General features: G+C 33.8%; 3 protein-coding genes across 3 annotated transcripts; 2 read left to right on the top strand and 1 right to left on the bottom strand.

The window, feature by feature from the left end:
- Positions 1 to 2,936: 2,936 nt before the first annotated feature.
- Positions 2,937 to 4,796, top strand: LOC9323352. The gene is made up of 5 exons (XM_021034088.1): positions 2,937 to 3,188; positions 3,310 to 3,472; positions 3,553 to 3,621; positions 4,300 to 4,423; positions 4,499 to 4,796. The coding sequence occupies exons 1-5, from the start codon at positions 3,032 to 3,034 to the stop codon at positions 4,538 to 4,540; spliced, it is 555 nt and encodes a 184-aa protein (XP_020889747.1). The 5' UTR covers positions 2,937 to 3,031; the 3' UTR covers positions 4,541 to 4,796.
- A 3,622-nt stretch (positions 4,797 to 8,418) lies between these two features.
- Positions 8,419 to 11,687, bottom strand: LOC9324824 (cyclin-D1-1). Its single transcript, XM_002887241.2, has 6 exons — positions 10,971 to 11,687; positions 10,688 to 10,774; positions 10,100 to 10,198; positions 9,808 to 10,009; positions 9,586 to 9,722; positions 8,419 to 9,501 (listed from the first exon to the last, which is right to left on the bottom strand). Exons 1-6 carry the CDS (start codon positions 11,364 to 11,366, stop codon positions 9,280 to 9,282), a joined length of 1,143 nt encoding a protein of 380 aa, XP_002887287.2. The 5' UTR covers positions 11,367 to 11,687; the 3' UTR covers positions 8,419 to 9,279.
- On the top strand, positions 11,445 to 11,587 carry LOC110224217 (the record flags this gene model as incomplete). The annotated part of the gene is given in 2 exon segments (XM_021010080.1): positions 11,445 to 11,480; positions 11,483 to 11,587. Coding segments are annotated over 2 exon segments (141 nt in total), but the record flags the coding sequence as incomplete, so codon positions are not given.
- Positions 11,688 to 13,575: the final 1,888 nt, after the last annotated feature.

Raw genomic sequence — 13,575 nt, 5'->3', positions numbered from 1 at the left:
AGTCAATAACGTGCCGCGATGTTAGTTTGATTAAAAGTTAACACTAATCATGGTGACACGTAAGCAATGTAGTTCAAAGACTTTTCTTAAGCGTTTTATTAGAAGTCTTAATCATTCGAATATTCCATGAGGAATAATTTAATCAATGTTATGGAGCTAGTAAAGTTTTTGACACTTGTACATATTTTTTTGTTTCTATTCGATGACGTTAGTGAAGTTTGACACTTTACACATTTTTAACTATTGTACGGCTTCAATGATTTCATGGCATATATAGTCAACGCAGAAATGATTTTACCCACCAACATGTAATGATTTTCAATCATTTTACTAGACGGTAAAATCTTTGAGAGCAATTAAAGATACTACATTTGTATTTGACCATCTGCAATTCAAAATAAGGTGTCTATCACAGATTCACAATGCATTTTGTACTGAATATTACATTTGACCAAATCATGATCAAGTATGGGTAAATAACATATATAAAATTGTGGATCAAAAACTTAGGACTTGATTGGTAAATAAAAGAGCGCAATAATAAAGAAAAAACATGTTAGATGGGCTAACTATACTAGCTTAAATTTTTACTCCAGTTCTATCTAGAGTAAACTTTAATGCTTAGAGTAAAAAAATTAAAAAAACATATGATCCTTACTTATAAAAAAAACCATCATTGCAAAGACTTATAGACAGTTTTATATCGAAGATTCTTTGCCAAAGACTTAAGACAGTTTTACCAAAACTGATTTCGGAAACACAATCGGCTTTTGTACAAGGACGATTGATTTCGGATAATATTCTCATTGCACAAGAGATGTTTTATGGGTTGAGAACTAACCCGTCCTGTAAAGGAAAATTCATGGCTATTAAAACGGACATGAGTAAGACTTATGATAGGGTGTAATGAATTTTCATTGAGAAAGTATTAAGAAAATTGGGTTTCTGTGAAAAATGGATTACCTGGATAATGTGGTGTATTAAAACTGTCCATTATAGAGTTCTCCTTAATTGACAACCTAGAGGACTAATAGTACCAGAAAGAGGATTACGACAAAGAGATCCGCTCTCGCCTTATCTATTCATCCTTTGCACAGAAGTGCTAATTGCGAATATTTGGAAAGCAGGAAGAGAAAAATTAATTACGGGTATCAAAGTAGCAAATGCAAGCCCTTCGGTTTCACATCTGTTGATGGTAGTTTATTTTTTTGCAAGGCTAACAAGGAACAATGTGGGATAATTTTGGAGATTTTAAAAAAGTATGAAGCGGTCTCGGGACAGCGGATTAATTTTTTAAAATTTTCGATTCAGTTTAAACATAAGGTAGATGATGATATCAAGGAAGAAATCAAATTAACCCGTAAATACGCGGACAAAACCCTCAAAAACCCGCAATCCGCCTGAGCTTGTCTGCGAAGCCCATTATTTTATGGACATGAAAAATGATGTCCGAGCCCCAGTGCCGGTCCAAACATTTTAAGTGTCTTAAGCGAAAAAGAAAAAAAATTATTTTTAATTTAAGTACTCCAAGCCAAAAAAATATATTTTCAAGTTTGACTATTAATTATGAGATATTAGCAGTATTAATAAACCACTAAGCTATATATTTAATCACTGTGAACTTAATTTAGATGATATGTATTAGTGTTTTTGTGGATTACACAAATAATTATAAGAATTTATAATTAATCTACCATTGTTTACACACTTGTTAAATTAATTCATACACCTATTAAAACTCTAAATACAAGAATCTTGAAGAAAAAAAAAACAACAAAACATATACATTAAAAAATAATAAACAAAAACATGTAATGGGATGAAAGACCTATGTTAATATAATGTAACCAAATCACGTGTGACCATTTTCTAATATTCAAGCGAGTGCCTTAAGCGGTCGCTTATGTTACTTACCCTCAAGACCGGCGCTGCCAAGCCCGCCCCGCCGTAGACTACTTGGACAAAACCCGCAGGCTGATAGCCCGCTTGACACCTCTATAGTAGAACGCATGTGCAAGATGGACTCAAACAACATGTGATCATCTCCGTTAACTTCGGTCCATTTCATTCTTCCATGTGCCCTCCTGTTTCCGACCATTTAAATTATTAACCAACCTAATCACCTTTGTCTGATAAAATTATCAGTCAAATTAAGGAAAACACTTTTTCACGGGTTACAACTCTTAAAAATGTTTTTACCAAAAAAAAACTCTTAAAAATGAACCCAATTTATAGTAATGAAGCTCAAGTGGTTGAAAAATTTATAATGAATTTGGAGAACCAAGATTCAAATCATACCATTGCGATTCAGTTAACTGTTGTTACTATGGTTTTTTAAAAGAAAAAAAAAATCGAATAGAAAATCTATAAATTAGTTTGAGTTTTAGGTCGAAATTTTTTGTATTAAAATATTTTCTGAAAATAATTAAAATATTAAAGACAAAAATCTAATCGATTTTACAAAGTTTACACTTTTTATGTGTAACAATTATTTGCTAAAGAAAGAACTTGTCTTTTAGGGAAACTCAATATAAATTTTTTTTATTAAAAATAAAATCTAGTAAAGATTTAGAATCTAATATTCAAGACTGACACTCAGGATTTGAAAAATCAAAAGTAGTGACAGGAGATAATGGGTGATGTAGTAGCTCACCAGCTTCCCATAATTTCTCTTTTGACAAAATAAAATGATTAGTTTAATTTATGCCAGCTCACCAGCTTCATTTTCCTCTTAATATTCTGCGAAAATAAAGAAATTTCAGTCAATTTCTTCAGTAAAACAAAAAACAAATAATATGCAAAACTAAATTTTGTAATTCATCTTAAACCAAATTCTAATTGGGCCATTTTAATAAATTAGGCCTGGTAATACCTTAATAGTAAAGACCAAGGATATATTTAAATGTATATATCTCTTGAGCCCATTGACGGTTACAGTTTGTTATATTGTCGACGCGAAGATATTTTTCAACCGTCATTTTTTCAAAACCGCGAATTAGAGAGTAAACCACCGGAGAGTTCGTTCGCCGCCATGAAACCAGCAAGTGCTACGGTGGCTAAACACGACGGTGAACGAGAAGACGAGAAATTCGCGGTGGGGACGGTATACGCTGTCAAGCTGATCACCGGAGATGAGTTCAATGGCATTGTCTTGGCATATGATTCTGCACCCAACTTCGCCATTTTCGATATCCTATTTCGAAATCAGTACTCGTAGCTTGTAGTTTACTTCGTCTTCTTGATTTCATCATCGTGTGATTGTTTTCGCACTTGGATTTTGCTGTTTCCTTGACGGATTAGTGATTTTACAAGAAGGAACGAAGCCTAAACCTCTGGATTCGAAGACCTTACGGAAGGTGAATGCGAAATACGTAACGGAGATGAAGAATATGGGGAATGTGAAGGATCCGCTCGCTAAAAAGACTTTGGTTAATCTTGATGGACTCATAGATAAAGAGAATCAAGCCATTAGGTGATAATTGTTGCAATTGGTTGTGAAATCGCTATTATTGTTTCGAGTTTTTCACTGATTTTGGTTAATGTATTACTCAGGAACGTCGAGAAAATTGGTTTTGGTGTTACCTCAGAAGCGCAGAAGATCTTTGACGCGATTTCTAAGACGTAAGGATCTTTTTGGTTCTTTATATTGAATGGATGATGATGGTTTTGTTGTACAATCGAATCTTGTTATGGTTTAGGCTAGTTCTTGTGTGAAGAATTTCTTGATTTAGCCTGGATTGGTTACTGTTTTATTGCTACTTTTGATTGTTTAACAGCTTTGTTTCTGGTGGCAATGAGGTCTGGATTCAGTTTAGCGTTTGTATTGTTCTTGGTTTCCAGAAGATGCTCTATGGTGGAATGTGTCTTAAGCCTTGCTTCACTTGTTTCTGCTATAAAAATGCCTCTAAATCAGCGTCAGAACTCAAATCTTTACTAGAGTTGTCATATTTGTCATGGCATTGCGTTTTTAGTGCTTGTGGTTTCAATAAGATGCAAGCTTTTTGGGACTATATACTTGTTCTATGGTCGAATTGTGTCTTTAGCCTGGGTTTAGTTGTTGCTGCTATCAAATCAAAGATTAACTAAATATACTATAATGGAGTAGAATTGTCAAAGAAAGCAAGTAGGTAGTTTTTGTTGCTACCTTTGGGTCAATTTGCTTTTATTGAATTCCACATTGTTGTAGGCTACTTATGTTGTGTAGCCGTATTGGTTGTATGCTTATGATGATGAATCATTCTATTGAATTTTAGCATTTTCTCATTTTGATTGAATGTTATGTGATGCTGCATTCTCCAGGCTTCCTATACGCTGGGATAGCAAAGACATGCTGGTAATGGGAGAAGTGATTGTTCGTAGCCCTTATCATTCTGATTGTGTCTTTGGAGGAACCCGTGCTGTCAATGATCGAGTCAAGACTGTGGTAAGTGTTGATACAAAGTAGCAAATGTAATATTTGCGTTTCATGTGATATGAATACAGTTTTGCTGTGTAACAGCTGGAGCAGGTGAGAAAGAAGTTGCAACTCAGTGACACATGAGATGAGGCCATTGATGGAGTTGTTCAATGAACATAGAGCAACAGCGTAAGTCTCTACTATCCCTAGTAGCAGTACCCTAGATCTGATGCCATGTGTAAATTCGCTTCACGATAAGAAGATTTAGAAATTTTTGAGTTGCAGAGATTGAATTTTGGTGTTGTTGACAAGAACACAGATAGTGTCAGCATTTTCCTCTGTATATCAAATCTGAATCCTGAAACTGAAAGCTTTAATGAATGGTGAATGGCTTGAACTAGTTAAGACTTAGATAGTGAAAATTTTTGTAGAAGTCCATGGACTCTACTAATGGGTCGTCGTAGCCCAATCACAACAATGCCCATAGTGAATCTTAGTTATATCATATAGTATTGATTATAGGAATGAATATTTTTCATTTATGAATGTGCATGGTTTCAATGTATTATCGATATGGCTCCTGCAAAGTCACATTCGCAAGCTTCTTTAATGTCAAATCTAAAAGAGTGTTACATTCCTTTTTGTCTTTCTTTAACCAAAACCAGCTTTCGCCTCTCTAATCCTCTTTTGCTTTCGCCCCCATAAAAAAAAATGCCTTTCGCTTTCTACTTTTTCATTCCTTTGCTGAAATCTCTGTAAAAAATTTTAATCTGAAAAAAACTTACTTTATAGCTTTCAGTCACTGTGTGCTCAATGCTCATTGCTTTTCTTTATGCTCATTTCCTTTCTCTGACATTCATACTCTTTTTCCCTTAACACTCTTTTCATTAAATCTGAACGAATCGAAACTATATTCTAACTGCGTTTAATTATATAGATGATATCTATACCGAGCTATTTGTCACAGGTGTGTGTGCGAGTGTCCTTGTAACAACATGAATAGGTTGGAGTAGGTAAAGAGTGCATGATTGATGATGAAACAAAGGACTTTGGTTAGGAGGAAATGTCATTGTCCGCTAGAGAAATGAAAGTGCAATAGTGACTAAATCTTGGTTTGTGACCATAAACAACAAAAAGCAAACCCACGAAATTTTTTCTAAAGTTAAAAAACACAAATAAGAGACGCTCCCTCGAGAAACTAAGTTCACTCACGCCCTACGGGTCGGGCCATGCCACCATTGTATTCTTCTCTCTTTCTTTTTTATTTTAATGATTCCTTCTCTAAATATCATCTCATATGTCACTTTATATTCTTTCTACTTTTCAAGCATCCAAAGTTTGATTATTTTAATGAATATATAGTGTATCTTCTTCTCTAAAGACTAAAGGCAAAGAAAGAATCCATGTGCAAACTTTGTTTCTACATGTTCTAGCATATATTCCCTCGCATTTCTTGTCTCTTTTGTTTCGCTTTAAGAACAAATAAAAATGCTTTCGTATTTTCTTAAATCTCATTACGTACTTGATTAGTACTCGGAGAGGTGAGTTTGATATAATAGATTGCATGTAATGGTAACATGTACGCAGAGAGCATAATGAAGAAATTATCAAAATAAGTTGATATGAAATATGAATAGAGAAATAGGCTGGTTGGTTATATCTATGCGTATTGTTCTGAAAAAATTACTCCTAGGATCCTTCACTTTTTAACACTAGTTGAGAATAAAGTGAAGTCTTTCTGATTTTATTCCTACTCACATCCACATGATCTACATGCGCCTATATACACAATACACACTCACCTACATGTGTATGTAATGTAATACTAATAAATCTCCTCATTTTCTATAAATTAAAATGAATGCAAATCATCATGTCATATAATTTCATCGTTTTGTCTCTACCCCATTCCCATTAGTTGTCATTATCCATTTTCCTAGCTATAAGAAAATTAATGTATATTCTGTTTGATAAACTAAGTACTGCTCGTGAACTGTATGATACCAAAAGGGGTTTAAATATTCATGCGAGAATTAAAAGGTATGCAATTAATGGCAAACGCGTGTACCAAATAACAGGACAAGGATCAATTAAGATAGTTATTAAAAGATGATTGTCTTTATACGCTGATATATAGGCAAGCTTAGGTCCCTTTGTGTCCCCGTGTGTCCTAATCAAAACCCGAAAGAGGATTAAAATAAATAAAAAGTTGATAAACAATGATAAAGGTAACCCCCCCATGATTAATATGTCCAAATGTGTGGGCTGGTCATTATTTATTTATAATTAGCATTTAGCAGTTGCTAATCACCTAACCATAGTCTCTCTTTACTTTTGCATCATGTTTAGATTAAATAGTAGTGGGTGAAGCTTCTATTCTTTCTCGTATAAAGATATTTTGTATTCATATTCCTGTAATAGTTATCTTGTACGTATTTATAAGTCCATCTGGTTCAGGGTCAGGTTGTCATGTCATATTGATGCTCTTTCAACATACCATTTATATTCATAATTCATGTCATGAATTTTACAAAATCGTGCCAACTTTTTTGTAAAAGAAAAGGAAAAGTTAATAAATAGTGACTACTAGTACGGGAGTAGAAGCAGTAACATATTTCCTTACGTACATTTGAGTGGAATGGTTTCAAAATCTGGTAAGTGGTAACAGTGCATTGTTGATATTTGGATTTAAAATATATTATGTCATATCAATGTATGGTTGAAAATTGGGAAAAGTGAAGTAAGCTAAAATAATAAATAAATAGAAGAGGAGCGTCATGAGGATATAGAAAGTATATTACGTTGTGACATCCGATAGATAAGTAAGGAAATAATGAGATTAGTGTAAAGCATATGAGACGTGGGATTAGTTCACTGGAGGGCGAGCAAATAATGTCGTTGATCGAAAATAAATAAATCTCATTACGTATATTAAAGTAATTAATTAGAATGAAGAGGATGGAGACATTTTCTCAACGTGGGGTTCACTTCTGTCGGCACAAACTCAAACTCAAACAAACCAACTTAGTTATAAGATTAAAATACAATAATGTAAAAATGTTTTGTTTTGCAGTAAGCTTTATTTTTTTCTTTTCATTTCTTATTTCCCCTTTTACTTGTAGAATCGTGTGCATACCTATATGTATATGGATAGTCAAAGATGGTATTTTTGTGTGGCTAATGTTTGAGGGGTTCGAGAGAGATAGAACGGTGTAACTACGTTATGGTTTCGTGGTGAGACCACTTTCTCTGACATGGAGACAGATCAACATCACATGTATGCTACTGCTCCTATTAATTGTTTCTCTTTACTAAAACCAAGATAGAAATTAAACACTATTTTTTACTTCTTTTGTATTATTTTTTACATATAAATTTTTTTTCTTTTGTATTTTTACTGTTGTTAAAATCGTTATATAAAAAATTACTTTGTAGAATTATGCGTTAGAGAACCCCTGATCAAGAAAGAAAATGTGTTTCGGAAATTAGGGCAAAATTGAGAGGGAGCTTACATTTTCAAACATTAAATACATCTTTTCTTCTTCTGGACTTAAAATTAAATATCCTCTCTGTTTCACAAAGAGTGTCATTTTAGAGTTTTGCACACAGATTAAGAAAACATTAAATTTTTTGTTTTTTCTAAACAAAAACATCAATAACTATATACCTAAACATACTCTACCCAATAGTAAAACAATATGCAGAATACTAATAGTCATAAAACATAAAAAGTTATTAAATTTTGCATTATAAACCTAAAACGACACTCTTTGTAAAACAAAAATAAAACCTTAAAACGACACTCTTTATGAAACGGAGGGAGTACATTTTTTCTTTTGTCTTTATACGTTCGTCGTTCAATAAAATACATAATCGATCCACACAACACACATGTTCACATGCTTTGTGCTCCCACAGGCCACACCAAAATCAAATCTCACCACTCATATTATCCTCTCACGTCTATTAACCTCCTTGTCCACGACCATTATTTAGTTCATGAATGTACTTTTTTCTTCATATAATCAAAAACGTTTATATATAAAATTTAACCTTTCAAGAAACCAAAAAAAAAAAATCATATATATACACATACGTGACACCTTACACGCATGCATACGTTACGAAAAACGCACCGTGACAAAACTCATTTTGGAGTCCACGAATACGTATATAAATCAAAAACACAAAAATTTCCCGCCAAAAATAAAAGATTTGAAGAGAAAGAAAAAACAAACACGTGAGATACACGTCTCCGACACGTGAAGTCACACACAAAGGAATCAAAAATCTTAAAAATCCAAAAAACAAATTATATATACTTCGCATTTCGCAACTTGATTTTGTTTTGATGAAGCTGAGGAAGGGTCCCATAAACTGCTGCGATCCATTAAGACAAAGAGCTCTCTGAAAAATCTCCACTCACAAATCTTTTGCAAACGCTCCCCTGTCTTATCCATCAGTACCTGTGAATGAGGACTCTAATGCAAATGCTCTTCTCTCTCTCTCACACACACACACACACTCACATGATCATATCTTTTCTCTAACACGTGTGTGTTACCACTCACTCACTCATTTTGCTTTCTTGGGAATCTGCAAAGCCATTAATGATGAGCTTTGTCTCTCCCAACCAACCAACCAACCCCAAAACCCAATTTTAACACTTTCCATAAAAGTTGTAACCAAAACTCTTATTCCTTCCCCTTGGTTGGAAAACTCTAATTTTAACTTAACTCACCCAATAACCACTTTTATCTTCTTTTCTTCATCACTCCCCTTATTATTATGTACTTGTTAAAAAATATACTCTACTTAAACAGAAGATGTTTTTTTTTTCCTAGATTTTGTTTCCTTGGTCCTCTAGTCTCACTCCCCACATTTTAATTAGAGGTAGACTTTTGATCACCTACCCACGAATAGCCACTTAGTTTCCTCCTTTTACAAGGAGATGATGATGAGAAAGAGGATTCATCACTTGGCCTTGTTAACATCGATGCTGCCCTTACGCTTACTCGAAGCTTTGCTATCACTTTTGGTGTATTTAACCGATTATTCTCTACCGCCATCGCTTTCATCAGTCTATAGCATCTCACTATCTTCTCCTGAAAGTCAAATATAACAAAAAGGCATTAATTAGCAATTTGTTACTCCCTTGTTCCATCTAAATGTGACATAACAATTCCTACTTTGCTCAATCCTTCACACCAAGTCTCAGGGCTCTCGTGGGGATTTACAACAGAGGACAGAGAAGGGAGCTCATTGGCAACACAGAGAATCGCAGCTGCAGCTATACTCGATGGCCAGTACTCAAGAAAGCTCGCTTCTGTACTAATTGGTCATGTGTTAGAACCATCCCAAATTATGTTACCTAATTGACATTATGGATCATACAATACAACATTACGTACCTTTTATGTTGGAGAGTATAATCTCTGTAGCATGGGAGATAAAGAACCCGAGAAACGTTCCCGAAGGATCGATCTTGTAAGCAAAGAAGCTAAGGAAATCAAACGGTGTAACGGATCTTAGTCTCCAATCTAACACACTTAGAACAAGAAGTTCCATTCTCTTTATCGTTTTTGCTTCAAATATATACTTCACTCCTGCAACCTACATTTACATATACAGAGAAATGAATTAAAATATACTTTAAAACAGAGCAACTTCAGATTCTTAAAGAAAGAAAAAAAAAATATCTACCTGAAAATCGAAAAGAGAAGGAACGAGAATTTCCTCCATCTTTGCAGCTAAAGACAAGCATGCCACTGCTAAAAGTTGCATTGGCCAACCACTCGTTTCCTATTTTTGCAGAAATTAAAGCTGATTAATATAATCATTTGATTAAATTACAAGAATTAACTCAAATATTATATCGTAGAGGAGCGTTTTAACACTATCATTATAAAGTTTTCAATAAAGAGGATATAAAGTTTACTGCAAAAGTATACTATTATTATGTAAACATCAATGTAAAATATAAATTTGTTTTCATATTTGATAATATAATAAAAAAAAACGAAATAAAATCCCCCATCCCGCTCCTGTTCTATCGTTTACGTACATTCCAAATATCAGATTAATTTCTACTAAATTAATCTCGTCTAATTGGTGTTCTATACCGATTATAATTTTTTGCTCCATTAAATTTTTTTTGAAAGAAAAGTCAATAAACATATCGATCCATAAAAAGAAAAGGTGAAATAAAACAAGGACTTTTTTTGGGTTGTTATTTGTCATATCAATATAATCAAAAACAGAGAACTAACGTTGACGTTTTTAAAAACTTACCGGTAATCGACGAGCGTAAAGAAACCGGTCCATATAGTTAACGGCGAGGTACGCCGTTAAAGGCTGAAAGTTATAATACTCTTGTACCTGTAACCAAACAAAACCACAATACTGTCAAATAAACCATCACAAAGAGACAAAGATTCAGACAATAAATATTCTCTGCATGTAAACGATTCGATCGGCGTATTTTAGCATCGGCACACTTTCCGGCGGCGTATTTTAGCTTAGTTTTTTTTTTTTTTTTTTTAAATGAGAGATAGAGAAAAAGTGAATAGCTCGCCTTGAGAATCCATGCGACGGAGTCTTCTCTAGCGGAAGCATCGAGAGATTGAGTTTGGAACCTAGAGAGATAATCATGTCCAGGAACAAAGTGACGCTCGTCTTCGATAAAACAAGCGATAGAATCATCCGGCCATGAATCAATCTCTGAAGACGAGAAATCAACCGTTGACTCACCGGAAAACACACCGGAATCTTCTCCGCATAACAAATCCATATCGTTAGAAAAATCGGAGGATGAAACTGACATGAGTACACAATCACTACTAAACCGGTAACTCCTCATTCTCTCCCCATAACCGGAGCTAGATAAACCGGTGAGATCTAAAAGAGAGAAGAAGAGAGAAGTGAAATGTGAATTTGTGTGGAGAGAAGAGTGAAGGTTTAAGACATTCATTTGTTTGGATATATAAACACGAAACAGAGATTTTAATATTTTTATTTATTTAAATGAGTAAAGAAAAAGAAAAAAAAAAAAGTGGTGTTGTTGCAAATGAAACAGAGAAGACCGAAGACGGTTACGGTTTCCGTTATGCCCGAGAAAACGGGACTGTTGTCACTGTTCCATGAATCAAGACGGGGATGGTCCGAATCCGATCATTGGGTTTTGAATTTTGAGTTTTTTTATTTGTTGGTTTATGTTTTTTACTAACATGCGCTAAAGTGAAACGCGTAGGTTAGGAACGAGAAGTGGTGTAATTACGTAATACGTGGCAGGTTAAGGCGTTGCATGAGTACATTACAGCTAATGTACGTTTGTTTGTACATTACCTCGTGAAGAAAGATGGCCGTATTTTTGAAATTAATGGTGACGTGGAGTTTATTAATTGGTGATTAGCTTAATGGGCCTGGGTAATGAAGCATTTTCTGTGATTTGGACCATTTTGTTGGTCGCTTAGAGAAACATTTTTACGTGTTTAATTTGGAATTTGTCGGTTAGCAGATAAAAGGGATTTTTGTCAATAATGGCATGAAAACGGGTTTTAGTTTTTCGAAGTGCTATTATGAAAAACTCCTTTTGCAAATAGGTCATTGTTGTACGTTGTGGCACATGTAAAATACATTCTTCCCCTTGTAGACAGCAAGGGATATGCGAGCCTTTATATAAAGAGGGTTACGATTTGCACAAGACTTCATCTCTTTCTCTACTGCACTCTTTTCCCTAGCCCACCAAATTCTCTCTTGTTTCCACCACCAGCAGCTCTTGTCCTCCACTTTCATTATTCACGTCCATAAGATTTTCCTCTAAACTTGTTTGTCTCTCATTTTCTTCCTCTTATGCTTTTTCGTCCACCAGTTTCTTATACGGATCCCAATCCACATGATATGTCCATTGGTCATAATCATATGATGGTTCCTCCTCTTTCTCTACTCCAACCTTATAATACTCATAACTCCCATTGTCGCCTCCCTAGTCCACCTCCTTCCCCTTGTCTACCATAACTGGTCCATCTCCTTAAGTATCTTCGTCTAATTTCATTAGTTTAGTCTGCAAGATATGGCAAAATGATGTTTTTAGAGGACAAATTTGGATAATCGATGGACAACAAGATTGATAGATCTAAGAACAATTTCGTGACCAAAACAAACTGACAAACAATTGCCAATGATCAAGAGTTACCTTTTGCTTGGATTTGTAAATCGTGGACGAATATTATGTTTAGAGAAAGAGATACATAAATTTGAATTAATTCCTTGGGTTACCAATGCAACTCCGGCAGAATTAAATGCTCAGCCGAGCAGTCAAACCATCGTTTCTAGGAGGGCATTTCCGTCTTTCTTTGTTGCAAAAATGGCCTTCCCCAATCCCCATAACAAGTTTTTTAAATGGTGTTCCGAAAAATAAAAGTCTAAAAAATGGCAGAATCGTTAAAAATCTCCAGATAAAAAGCTTCGAAAGATCGAATCAAAATTACCGATGTTATCAAATTCTGAATCATTATGGTTAATCTAATCATATTATCTCTTAATAAGAATAAGTATTTGATTTGCTTGAATGCGATGATTTTGTTATTGTTTTGATGTGATTAGATGTAACACCCCCAAACCATTTTAGGCACATGACGGTTGCTCAATAGATTTGAAGCACTTTTATGTTTCAAAAGCATTTTATTTTAAATGATGTTTTGCATTTTATTAAAATGCGAAAAGTTGACTATCCCTTATATATTAATTCAGAAAAATTCTTGAAGAAAACTTTACGTTTTATTAACAAAATTGTGACATATAGTTTTCATAGAGATTTTTAACCTATTTAAATATTTTTCCAATCTTTACTAGCATATTTACATATTTTGCTATTAGTGTTATATATATATATATATATATATATATCACACATATAAAAAAATGAAATTCAAATTAAGTAAAGCAAATTAGGAATCAAATAAACTACTCACAAAGATGTATATGATTGTTTTTATTGAAGTTAAAAAATAAATTATACTTTTCAATTATTTTACGGATAAACCGAATTTTAATACGAAAAATCGATGTTTTGAATAGAATAGAAAATATTTTAGATGTTTCGTAATTTATTCAGATTTTGGATAATAATACAATATATTTTAGGGGCTTTTGCAAAAATGCCACTTTTTCAATGCCAC

The sequence above is a fragment of the Arabidopsis lyrata genome (genome assembly GCF_000004255.2).
Source record: "Arabidopsis lyrata subsp. lyrata unplaced genomic scaffold ARALYscaffold_2, whole genome shotgun sequence".
Classification (NCBI taxonomy): Eukaryota; Viridiplantae; Streptophyta; class Magnoliopsida; order Brassicales; family Brassicaceae; genus Arabidopsis; species Arabidopsis lyrata.
Note: the sequence above shows the minus strand (reverse complement) of the source record. Positions and strands in the feature narration are given on the sequence as shown.

Bases quoted from the DNA above. Each gene is read 5' to 3' on its own strand.
- LOC9323352 (XM_021034088.1), top strand. From the start codon at position 3,032: ATGAAACCAGCAAGTGCTACGGTGGCTAAACACGACGGTGAACGAGAA. The intron at 3,473-3,552 runs GTGATAATTGTT...TGTATTACTCAG, and splicing joins AAAGAGAATCAAGCCATTAG to GAACGTCGAGAAAATTGGTT. The intron at 3,622-4,299 runs GTAAGGATCTTT...TGCATTCTCCAG, and splicing joins TTTGACGCGATTTCTAAGAC to GCTTCCTATACGCTGGGATA.
- LOC9324824 (XM_002887241.2), bottom strand. From the start codon at position 11,366: ATGAATGTCTTAAACCTTCACTCTTCTCTCCACACAAATTCACATTTC. The intron at 10,199-10,687 runs GTAAGTTTTTAA...CTGCAAAAATAG, and splicing joins TTTACGCTCGTCGATTACCG to GAAACGAGTGGTTGGCCAAT. The intron at 10,010-10,099 runs GTAGATATTTTT...ATGTAAATGTAG, and splicing joins CTTCTCTTTTCGATTTTCAG to GTTGCAGGAGTGAAGTATAT.